Here is a 12,534-nt window from a genome sequence, read left to right on the forward strand (position 1 = left end):
CAGAGTGTATTGAGATAAGGAAGTGAGAACCCCCCATTCCTCTGCCTGCCTCCTTAGATCAGTGAATATATTTAAAGTCCATTTAAGTTTATCTGCAGTAATGGTTTTGTTTACAGCTGTTTGGCTGGAGGTGGTTTGAGGACACAGAAACTTGGAAGGAATAATTCTGGATGAGGGAGCTATTATCAGCCATTACATGTTTCCAGAAGTTCTGCAGTTAGGCAATGGTTTGCTGTGAGCAAAAGGAGGAGCTGTGAGGAGGAGGAGGTGCACTTGGCCATCATCCCGTGCCGTGTCTGGGGTGGGATGGGGTCTGGGCGCTCTGAGCAGTGGCTCTTTGGAGACTTCAGCTCCAGCCAGGGTGGCTCCTCTGGCTGCTTCAGCCATTAGAATAATCGGCTTCTGGAAGAGTCTTTCAGGGAATAGGCCTTTAAAATCCCTAAGTGCCTTTAAAATGGAGCTTGATAAGTTGATGCAGAGATGATCCGGTGTGGTGGATGTGCTGGCAGGGAGCTGCCCTTACAGACCCGATCCGTTCCTGCCCAGCCTGGCACAGGATGCGGCTCTGCTCTCTGCCCGTGCTGGTTTGTGTTTGTGTTCCCTCTGCACTGGAGCCTCCTGGCTCTCCCTGGGGTCTCTGGTGTGTCTCAAAGGCTGGACTTAGAGCTCTCAGGGCACAAAGCAGAGCAGGTTGTTGCTGATTCCTGCACTGCTCCTGCCCTGGGGCACTCTGCTGTCTCAGGGCACCTCCCACTGGGGAATTCCCTGCAGCATGACAGCCACAATCATAACCTGCCACTATTATTATTATTATTATTATTGTTATTGTTATTATTGTTACTATTTTCTTCACTCCCGAGAGAGTATCCAGGGATTGCCAGCATTTATGTATCCCTTTGTATCTGACCAGTCCTGAGCTCAGGTGCTTTGCAGCCTCAAAGGGGGAAACTCAGGTGCACCAACAGTGGGTGCAGTGGAACCCAAAATGATTGACTGCAACAGTTCATGCTAAATAAGAACATGAGTTCTGTGAGCTTTTGAACTCACACAGTTTCTAATGTCACACAGACATCAAAAACTGTGATTTGATTTGACAGGACCTAGGACTCAGCTGCAGACCTGTACCATCATCCTGTCTGTATGATTTCCTCATGGCTCTCAGATTATCCCAAGGTGTATGGAGGGGAAACATCTGCTCCAGTAAAAATGTACCATAGCTGGAGCAGGGCAGGGATCTTATCCTGGTGGTTACAGACAGAAGAATTTACTGAGAAATAATTTACCTTGAGAAAGGTGTTAGACCAAATGGCTTTCAAAGGTCTCTCCTAACCAAGATTGCCCTGTAATTCTGTGATTTAAAATATATTTCAGCCTAAAGCTCTTTCAAAAAGCTGGATTTGGAGGGAGGCAAATAAACTCTCTTCAGTTTATTTTTCATATTATTGTCTAAAAATAAGAAACAAACAGGATTATGGAGGCTTCTTCTGTTTTAATATTAAGGAAGCTGGAAGGTGTTTCCTTTTTTAATTCTAGACTTGGCAAACACTGAACAATTGTGCAAAGAAAACTTTAACATTTTTATTTTAACTGAAAAGAACTTTGCAGTTTGGCAAGATGTATGAGTTCAGCAGAAATACTTGCTGAATAGTTCACAGCAGAGGAAATCCCTGTAGCTGAGGGTACTAATCTCATATATTGGATGTACCTTGGCAGGTATCTCCAAGTAAGTCACTGATTTTGAAATATATTGAGAGCTTGAGTCTCATGGAATGTAATGCAGCTTTTATATATAATTGCATTTGTTGAACCAGTGTGGACACTAATAAGCAGGGCATAAAAAAAAGCATTACAGATCTCACTGTGGAGACATGGCTGGAGCTAAATGCTGGGATATTGGGTCTTCCACTCTGGATTTAATACCACAATTAAATTTTAAAAAAAATGAGTAGGGGGTATAATTTCAAAATCATTCTGAATTCCAAAGTTAAATGCCCAAGATGGGCATCAGCCTGAATTCATCAAGTCTAATCCCACTTTCATTTATGCACAAGTGTAAATTTGCTGGTCGTTTATAAGAGGGGTTTTTAGGTGGATAAATACTTGTAGGATGAGGAATGAATTTTGCTGCAGGGTTGTGTGCTGAGCACAGTGCTTGATCTCATGATTTGGTGTGCTGGGATTATGCAACAGTAAATATTTGCAGCGCTGGCTCTGGAGTTTTTTAGCATGAAAATCCTGGGTCTCGTTCCCTCAGATCAGTGCTGTGTTTGTGCAACTCCTGCCATTCAGAAAGAGGTTTCTTTCATTTCCAGGAGACTGTGACAGTGCTAACAGTCTGCCAAATTGTAATGTGAATGAAATATCTAAAGCTTTTTTTTGGAATGCTCAAGAGTGTTACCGATCCAAAGGCTCAGGTCTGGGGGTTATGGTGTCAATTCCCACAGCACTGCCAGTGCTGGGCAAACACCTCACTTCCACATGTGCTGACCTGTTACTGGATTGAAGCCTTTGTACCTGGTTTTCCTACCCATAAAATGACAATTGTGTTATCATTTTGCTGCTTTCTCCCCTTGTGAGGACAACCATCAGCACATTCCGTGGGTTTCTTGCACAGCGTGGTCTGAGCCCTGGCTGGGTCCTGTGTAACTTCACCAACTAATAATGAACTCTTGTGGCTGTGTGCCTGCTTTCCTCTCTTGCAGTTTCATCACGCTTATAAGGGAGTTACCGGACATTTATTGTTATTTTTGTGCTGAGGACAATAAAAAGAGCAGGTAGAGAAAGCTAGATTGACAGGGTATTTGCAGGGTTTAGTTATTCTTTGGACTGCCAGTAAAACCATTTCTGTAGCCCTTCGGCTCTGCCTCCTGCACAGGAACTGGGGCTGTTCTGCTCGTGCCTCGTGACTGGGCTGCTCCAGAGGTACCTGGTGTTCACTGGCTGCTGTGGGGAGTAATTTATTGAATGATTATTAGACTGGATGGAATAAAGACAGCGTTGATTTACCCTTCCCTGACACAATGTGGTGAATGATGCCTGCGTTTACCACGTCAGGAGATGCTCAGAATCCTGGTTCTGAACTGAAATGCTGACTCGGTGGGTAATTATGTTTTAAATTTATATTATGTTAAGAGGTTTGCTAATTTTTGCTCACTTTTGAATTGAGTTATTTGGGAAAAGTGCTATCAACAGCTGGAAAATCGTATAGTGAATAATTTATTTGACAATAGCAAAAAAAAAAGTCAAATAAATAATTCAGCAAATATTTCTCAACCAGCACTACTGATGTCAAGCTCCAGAAAGATGGATCAATTTTTTAAAACAACTTTATTACATGATTAGCAGACTCATTTCTTGGTGATTTTTCTTGCTAGTTGGTTCACCTCATATGGTGATTCCCGAAGAAAAATGGCTTTTCAGCCTACCTATCCTGAATTTTTAATAGTAAGATGACAATGAATAAAATGAAATTTTAATGTAGTGCTATATGTATCACCTTCTCTTGATATATCAGTGGTGAATAATGATCTTTGCTGTAGCATAGTACTCCAGGTGCTACAGATACTGGGTTTTAGAATGCCCTCTCTGACCTTGGGACGGTCTGAGTCCCAAGTCTCATTTCTTGTCTAAAATATTTTAGTTTTTATTATTTGTGTGGGTTGGGTGATGTGTAGAGGATGATCTGGCAGCGTGCTGGCAGCCCACGGGGCAGGTATTGCACCATATTGTTGGGTTTGGTTTCATAAAATTCCAGCTTTTTGGGTAAACTCAGACATGTTATTTTTAACTGCCAGGGAAGGCTGGGAATGCTGCTCACTGTGCCAGCCAGATTCCCACCCACTGGCTGGATCTGGGAGAACAGACCTGGATGTGGTGAGCTCACACTCTGGAGCTGAGCCACCCCTCGGCTGCTGGCGGGCACCATCACACTGTTATGCTTGTTTAAACTCAGGTTTAAAGTAAAGTTCTTGCAATATTTGATTTTTTTACCATAATTCCTGGTTAAGGAATAAAATAGTCCATGGAAGATCTGCGGTTGTTATCCAGTATAAAAACTTCCTGCAAAAAAAGCTGAAAAATATTCGTGGATTGCCCTCTAGCTCGGAAACCAGAAGGAAAAGTCAGTCGGATTCATTAAAATAAAAAACGTCTCTTTGCCTGTAAGAATATTGTGAGGGCTTTTAGCTTGTGGTACATGGGAGTGGTAGAAGGATGTGACCAGAGAAGCTTCCAAAGGGTGCCCAGGCGCAGTGGCACCCTTTCCTCAGCCCTGTCTTCCCAGGTTGTACCAGACATCCCAGATCTTTCCACGTGGCAGCAGAGGAGTTCGTGTGCTGCGTTTCAGAGCAGACCTGCCCTGCAGACCTCAAGGCAGCGTGTTCTGATGGCTGCAGTTACAGAACAAACGCACCAGAAACCACTGAAAAAGAGCTGAAACGTGCAGGTGACGTTTGCAGCATCACACCTCTCACAGGGGGGGTTTAAATCACCTCTCACAGGGGAGGTTTAAATCCCCGCTGCCCAGACTGGGGAAGGTTTTGAGCCAAGCCCCAGCTGGTTGGGAGGCGATGAGCACCAAGGAGAAGCGCAGCTGGCTCAGCCTCGAAGGACCCAGAGTGCTCCTGCCTCGGTCTGCGCCCTCCCTGCCTCGGGTGGCAGCACTGGGGGCTCCTTGCAGGGTCCCACATCCTTTACTTGCACAGCCCGTGCACATAATTCCGAGGGTGCTGTCAGACATGCCAAGCAGAAGGAGTTTATTGCATTGCAAGGAGCTGTTTATTCCGCAGAGATGTGATCTCTGCCTCCCTGGCAGGTGTGGAGAGGAATGCAAATGTCCCTCCTGCCACAACAGTTTGACTCGGATGCAAAGGCTTCTTAAGACAAACAAAAACCCCTCACAAATGAAAGTATTCTCTCTCCTGAGACCAGAGTCGTGGGTATTTTTTAAGAATTCAGCAAAGACTAGACAGACAATCTTTTCTTGGTGAAGATAAACTAAAAGATTATCAGGATTCTCTCCTGACTACTTTAAATATAGATGGATATATATAAATATATTCCTTCTGGTACAGGAGATTTTTCACTCAGTGATTTCTTTTCTCTTAATATCTTCTAGTTTCCTCCTCCTTTTTTCCCCTACCCAAAATCTGTTTAGGTGTGAAGACAGTTTGTTGCTGGGTCGCATGTTCCCAGGAGCACTGCAAAAAAATGGATAAAATCCACTTTATTTAAAGATTTCTGGCATTTGTGGGGATCTGCTGCTCTAGGGGAGCGTAAGTGTAGTGCCCATGTGCTGTAGGGGAGCTCGAGGACTGGGGAGAGAAGGGAAGGAGGTACCAAACAGCAAATATTCTGGAGGAAGGGCTGATTCTCCAGTGATCCTTTGATTTCCTTTCCACCTCCTCATTTTTGCTTAGGAAACAAGTACTGTTTAGTGATAATATCAGGAGTAATGGCTTACAGTTCCAGAAGAGAGGAGCAGAGAAGGTGTGTAAAATCCTTTTAGTGAAATTGTTTGCGTTCTGGAGAAAATACCATAGGAAAAGATGTCTTTTTTCATTTTAAACAGAATCTATGTCAGGAAAGAAATGTTTAAAAAAATACAGAGCTTTGCTACAACATGCCAATGCTTTGGGTTTTTATGCATTTATCCTACATCTCCTGTTGGTTGATGCTGTTTCCTCCCACACAGGGAAGGACTGTCGAACACTCGGTGCCAGTGCTGGCCCTGGGCAGGGGCAGGGCAGTGCCAGCAGGGCTCCGAGCCCTCCTGCAGCACAGCTGGGAGCTGGCCATGGCTGTGTCTGTGTGACAGCTCAGCACGTGGCCTTACTTTTACCCAAAAATTACCTTCTTTCTGAAATGCAGCGTTGTTCCACTTTGTGGTGCATAAATCATCTCATCCCCTCTTTTTATGGGAAAGTAATTTTCAGTTTAATTTTCTCTCATGTGAAATGGGAGTAATGGTTTTCACAAACTCCTTCAGGCCTCCTTGGGCCAGCTGTGCTGCTGTCACTCTTCTCTCAAGCTGGAAAGTTTTCCCAGTTGTCCCTGGACACATTTCTTCCTTTTCTGAGCTCTGCTTTTCCACCTCTTGCCCTGGCCCATGCAGCATTTCAGGCCACAGACTCCTGTGGTGCCCTGAAGGAGATGTGCTGGGCACGTTTGTGGAGGTACAGGAGAATAAAATTACCTTTTCTCTCCCTCCCGAAGGCTCTTTCATTAACTTTCCTGTGATACGTCCTATTTTGCATATTAATGGCTGTAGGCTGCTCGTGTCCATTACAGCCTTCTGCAGACAGTGGTGAAACTTTATGCAGTTTATTGTGAGAACATTCCAGGGGTCACTGGGGGAGGTTCAGAACGAGTCTCGTGTTGGAGCATTACACAGAGATCAAAGCTGATAGCACAGCTGGGCAAGTCACCAGTGGGATCCTTGATCTGAGCAGCACTGCCAGCATCCAGGAGCTGTTCCTGGATTTACAAGGGCTCTCCTTGAAAGCTGTGGCTTGCGGGGCGTGACATCCCTGAGGAGGAGTGGCTGGTTCTGTCCCTGAAGAAATGGGATGTCACGGCAGAGGCATCAGCACTTGGCCAGGGGCTTGGGCACTCCCAGAGGCACTCCCAGGCTGAAAGGGCAGAAGGGAGACTTTTTTATAAAGTATTTTGCCTGTGTCAGGGATGTGTCAGAAGCAGCAGGTGCAGGATGGCCCTGTGAGGGTAGGAAATACTCCCCTAGAGACAGGACAGGGTTTCCCATTGTTCTTAATTTGTAAGAGCTGCTTGATCTCTTGTTAGGAAATAAAAGGCAGATCAAGAAATACAGCACAAAATTGTCTGTGCCGTCCTGGCTGGCAGAAGGAAAGACCTGACTACTCCATTCCAGTGAAGTTTTGGGGTTTTTTAAAATCATCCTTGTCTTCAGTTTGGGCTGAGATGCTTTAAAGCTGTGTCTGCATGACACAGAGCTCAGCAGGACCCTGCTCACGAGGAGAACTGCAATGAACTCCATTGCAGTTTAACTCTCAGCTATAAACAGCAACACCCAGGTGAGGGATTTGACTTTAAATTGGCACCAAGAACCGTTTTACTTCGACCACTCTTCAACTCAGCCTGAATTGCTGTTGTGAACCTTTATGTTTGTCCATCCTAAACTTCCTAACCACGTCGCCTCCCCTATTGCACCTAACGGTGTTGCTGCACCCTGGACGGCAGTAATGGGTTTAGTGTTAGCAGAGACAAGCTGCCAACAAGCTGCTGCTTTGTGGTGACCATAAAGTGGATGTCCACCTTGAGGAGGATTGGGCACTGCATCATTTTGAGGAGCAGTGCCTGAGTACCCAGCAGAAACATCCTTGTCATGAGCAGCCTTGACTTTAACAGAAAAGCCACAAATATTTTTATGTGACTGAACTCCATGGGTGAACATTACTTGTCCACATTTCTCCATTTATGTTTTTTAACTGTATTTTCTGAAAGGTAACTTTTTTGCCCTATTTCTGTTTTGAAAAATCTGTTGCCAAATGCAGCTTAGGAAGGTGTAGATTGGGAAACAGATCCATGGGGCTTGCACATGGGAGGGCTGACACAGTTAGTGATGAGTAAAGTAATTGAGCCCAGTTCCTGACATGGTGCTGACAGCCTGGGTCTGATCATAGGTCATGCAATACTTTCACATTTTAAACACATCTTTAGTGGCAGTAATGAGATTCTTACGGATTTTTGTGGTGCTTTGTAATCTCCTCTTTTGGAGGTGTTTAGTATTTTTAAGAGGAACTAGGTCAAATAATTTCTATCAAAATCGCATTTGGTAGCTGGTAGCAAGGTGTGGGGTTTTGCTACAAGAAATGCTTCATTAAAATACCTGCTTTGAAGGAGAAACTAAAAGAAATATTTCTGTGCCTTTGGGTTCCTGTAGCTGTGCCAGTGGGAGCTGTAGTTCATGAATGTGCTCCACTTCTCCCTCCCTGTCTTTTCCACTGCCTTTTGCTCCCTCCTTTGTTTTACTCTGTCCTAATCACTTCTTTTCCCCTCCTCTCCAACATACCTGGAAAGGATTAAGAGGTTTGCCTTTTTTTGACAGTGTTTTGGTGGTTCCAAAGCCTGGCACTGCACCCTCAGTGCCCCCTGTCCCTCGCTGCTGTTCCAGGGCACATCCTGTGACAGCACCAATCCTGCAGAGCCGGGCACAGGGAGCGTCACACACCAAGGCAATAATGCAGAGAGGCACCCTGAACAGAATCCCAGCCCCAAGGTTCATTATATGAAGATTCAATTAGCTCTTTAAACACAGGAACTGGGATAGAACACACTGTACAGACCAGGCTCACTGCCAGGGATTTATAGGCAATGCAGTGCCCATTCCTGCTCACACAATTAAGGTAACTGAGATTCAATAGTCACAGCTGCAGAAAGCAGCTTCTGATCTTACCTAGGTCAGCATGAAATAAGACTGCTTTCAGTGCTGGTTTGGAAATCATGCTCCTTTTTTTCATGACATGAAGAAATGAGAAATTGAACACAATGTGTTCCATTTTGGAAACAGAGAGGCTCCCTTTAAATTCCATCCAGGAGAGAAAGAACACAGTGCATTCACTAAAATGCAAACCTTAAAGATGATCAACCTCTTCAAGAAGTAGCATTGGATAAAGCTCTGGATTTAGCCAGCACAACAGAAATCTCTGAGTATCCAGGGAAGAGTCCCAATCTGGGGCTGTTGTCATAACTGGTCTTCATCAAAGTATATCCTTAGTTTTAGCTCTTTTTCCACATCAGCTGGGAAACCTGCTGCGGTTCGGGTGCATTTTGGGATTCTCAAATCAGTTGCTGAAATGTTCCCTCCTTTTCTAGTTGTGCTCTCCAGCAGAAATGGCTTGTGACACTTCAATGCTGTGCCAGTCTTCCTCTCCTTGAGCATTGTCCCACAGACAGGAATTCTGCTCTTTCCCTTCCCCTCCACACAAACACTGAAGGTGGTTCAGCGTTCAGTGCCCCAGGAGTAGCTGTCATTCTTGGTGCCCCCAGGATTTGTGCACTGCTAAGAACTTCCACATTCCTCTACAGCTTTACAGGAAATCGAGTATTTCCTTGTCTCTCTCGATGCCACTGGCCTAAGGAGCTCACCTGGCCAAGACACACAATGGAAGCTTCACTACACTTCCATGCAGGTAGTGGTTTTATATCAAACTTCGCAGGAATTGCATCAGTTCCCTTTCCCATCTTCCCTCTTTACATTTCTGCTGTGGGGTATCCTCTGACACGAGCCATGGAACCCACGGAAGGACAGTTCATAAAGCCACCGTGGCTGCGGGAAGGTGCCCCCAGTGCCCCCAGTGCTGCCACAGCGTCACATCCAGTCAGGCTTCGCTCTTCTCTGGTGTTTCTCGCTGAAGGATCCTGGCAGGATTGGCTGATACTAAACAACCTGGTTTTGTAACTCTGTCACAACAAGCTCCATTATCTATAATTCCTAGTTTAGCAAAGGACAAAAGGAGCTTCACACTGACATTCACAGCAAGGTAGCAGTATAGCTAAAAATTAATTCCAAGTTTTCCAGTCCTCTGCTTCCTGCTGCCCTTGTTCATGGACCCCATCCTGAGCTTTGACCTTTCTTCCATGCCTCTCTTTTTAAGAAACAGAAAATACTTTTGATGCAGTGCTTTCCTGTTTCAAGGAGTGATTCCCTTTCGATTTGTCCATGTGCTGCTTTCATTGCAGGAAATGCAATGTGCTCATTTAGAGGGAGAATCTGGGAGTCAGTTTGGGCTGTGGTTTTAGCCTCTGTTTTGCCTTTGATCTGGTTGTGGTCCTCCACCCATGAAATGGAGCAGTGCACAATGATCCATGTCACAAAGTGTTACTAAGCCACTTGAATTGGTGGGAAATACCCTGCAATCTTAAGACAAGTGCAAATGATTAATTCATTATTGAATCCATCATGCCACCAAATCCTCTCTTTGAAGGGGCCTTAATCCAAGGTTTTATTAATATAAAAGCAATCATATTCCTGGCTTATCAGTCATGTGAATGGAACATTTCTTTTCCTTTCTTTGCTGCAGTGCGGATGGTCCTTCCTCTGAAGTCATGCAGATTGACTTTGAAATTGAAGACCTGACTGACCTACCTGAGACCCAGCTCATCACCTGGCAGGTGGAATATCCTGGAGACACCACATCTGATCTGGGAATCTCCAAGATCTACGTAAGCCAGAAGGACCTGGTAGGAGTTCTCCCTTTGGCTATGGTAAGGAATTGTTTGGCATTTTGCAGGGTTTTAGTTCTGCTTTACAGCTCCAGTGTCTGACAGGTGCAAATGATCAGCTGAAAGGGGAGGGAGGGGCAGAAGGAAACACCTTGAGAATCGGACCCTGGCTTCTGAGGGGAGAGCACAGCTTCCCATTGGAGGCCAAGTCCTGCTGTTTCACTGATGCACTGATTTTTTGGGGGCAGAAGCTGAGTTCACAGCATTTCCATTGCTCAGAACTCCCTCTGGATGCAGCAAGAGCTGTACCTGGACACTCAGTTCATTGTGGTACATGTCTGACATGAATCAAGAGTACTCTTACATTGGTCTAGGCTTCCTGAATGACAGTTTGTCCAGGTTTTGAGTTCTGACTCCATATGCATTTGAGAGTGAGAAAAGAAATGAAAGGAATGGCATGAATTCTGAGTCATTTTTAATTACCTGGGGAGCACAAAATGCAGGGCGTAGCCAACTGTCTGTTCCCCAGAAACGCATTCAAACAGGTTGCGTAATGGTGAAAACTGCAGGGCTTGAAAATTGCCTGATCCTTTAGGTTGTTCTTATCTAAAAAAACCTGTTAGATACCCAAATTTCCAGTACAAACAGAAATTTGTGCATTTCCTCCTTTGTCCCTTTCACATTTCTTTGTTGTTGGGGATGGAGCATACTTGTGTATGGTCTGGCTGGGCCTCGTTTCTGTTCTTAGGTGATCTGTCAGAAAAGACTGCCACATTATTATTTAGTGCCGAAAGAAAAACAAAAATCAATCTCAGAGCATTTAAAAAAATGTAACCTGGATGTTTGCCTGGTGATAGTAAGTTAATTATGCCATTACTGAATACTGAAGGTGTTTTCTGCCCCTCCAGACTCACAGAACTGGCTATTCTTGTTGCTTATATTTACCAACTTCGGAACTACTCAGGTGCTGTGATTCTTTGTTTTACCCAAACCATGTTTTTCTCTTGTGGTGGCTCATGCCTTCATTGCCACGGTGCGTCTCACAGCTGTACCTGTGGCTGTCTCTCAAATGAGAGTCCTGTCACCCCTTTGCATGGCCCTTCCCATGGGCTGCTTCCTCCTGCTGAGCACTGGGAGGTCTCTGCTGGTGCATTGGTAAGAGGAGAGGCTTTCAGAGATTCACAGAATATTCTGGGTCGGGGGGGACCCACGAGGGATATCGAGTCCAACTCTTTCCTCAGCTGGGCCCTGGAGTGCAGCCATACAAGTTCTGGGCTGGTGAGGGTTAAGGCTGTAGAACGATCTGATTTACGTAATCTGAGATGTTGGGGGTTCTATTCTCTCCATACATAATTGAAAGGATAAAAGGTTCCTTCCCCAGTGGTTCCAGTGGTGGCAGAAAACCACAGTTCTGCTCGTGTGTGCCCACGATCTGTGATCGCTTTATTATCGGGTGATATAGTGGCAATATACAGCTCATAAGGACAAAAATGGATTCTGCTGGCAGTTGCTACAAATCAGCTCACTCTCTTAATTTCCATTAAAGATGAAGAAAAGCCCATTTTCCAGCAGCACAGAATTGTGTGCTCAAAGGTCACATGCAGTCTATAAAGTCATCAGGAGATGGCATTTTGCAAGGCAACAGGTGTGGGGATAATGGGGAGGAGAGAAGGCAAAGATAAATGGCAGCAGTCCCTGGATCCCTGACAGACTGGGAATAGTTCTAACCTTCTTTGCATTACCTGGAGTGTCAGGGAAGAAACTCCAGGGTATTACAAACCTGCAGATCTTTGTCATGGTTCACTTTGTGCTGAGGAAATGATGATTCAGGTGCAGACCTTTCAAGGTGTCTAACTTTGAATAGTTTGATGCTTCAGTTTTCCCTGTGGTCTTTGCAAAGCCGGCTTGTAACTTGCAAACTTAAAATAAAATTAAAAAAAAAATTCTCCTCCTCCATTTAGAAAGAAGCACAATGAAAATAATGTGTTGTTATTTTTCTGGCTTTGGATACAGGGTAATTTGGGTTAGTTTTTTACTGGTCTTAGCAGAAATGTAATTTCATGTATAGAAGCACCAAACAGAAGTGCTCTTGAATATTTCAATTACAGCTTAATCTTTCCAAAGAACAATTTGAATGCTTTCCCATTAGGCAGAGCTTTGGTTTTTTAAGAGACTCGCACGTGCCGCCTCTGCACCACCTTTGCATCCCATAGTCTTTCCTGCTCTCTGTCATGGATTTGTAAATTGTAAAGCAAAAGATTGGCCAGTTTAGATGTTCCTGATTTCCTGAGTTACAAAATACTGCAATGGAAACTTTGAGATGTACCCATTGGC

The 12,534-nt window shown here is 44.7% G+C and overlaps 1 protein-coding gene across 1 annotated transcript in view; it reads left to right on the plus strand.

Annotated features, from left to right (window-relative positions):
• TMEM132D (transmembrane protein 132D) overlaps positions 1–12,534 on the plus strand; it is a 207,712-nt gene that overhangs the window by 114,430 nt on the left and 80,748 nt on the right. Inside the window, exon 4 of the mRNA XM_010398418.3 lies at positions 10,059–10,242. Coding sequence (XP_010396720.2) covers positions 10,059–10,242 — 184 coding nt within the window. The remainder of the gene's footprint in view (positions 1–10,058; positions 10,243–12,534) is intronic.

This window comes from Corvus cornix, chromosome 15 (genome assembly GCF_000738735.6).
Source record: "Corvus cornix cornix isolate S_Up_H32 chromosome 15, ASM73873v5, whole genome shotgun sequence".
NCBI classification, from domain to species: Eukaryota; Metazoa; Chordata; class Aves; order Passeriformes; family Corvidae; genus Corvus; species Corvus cornix.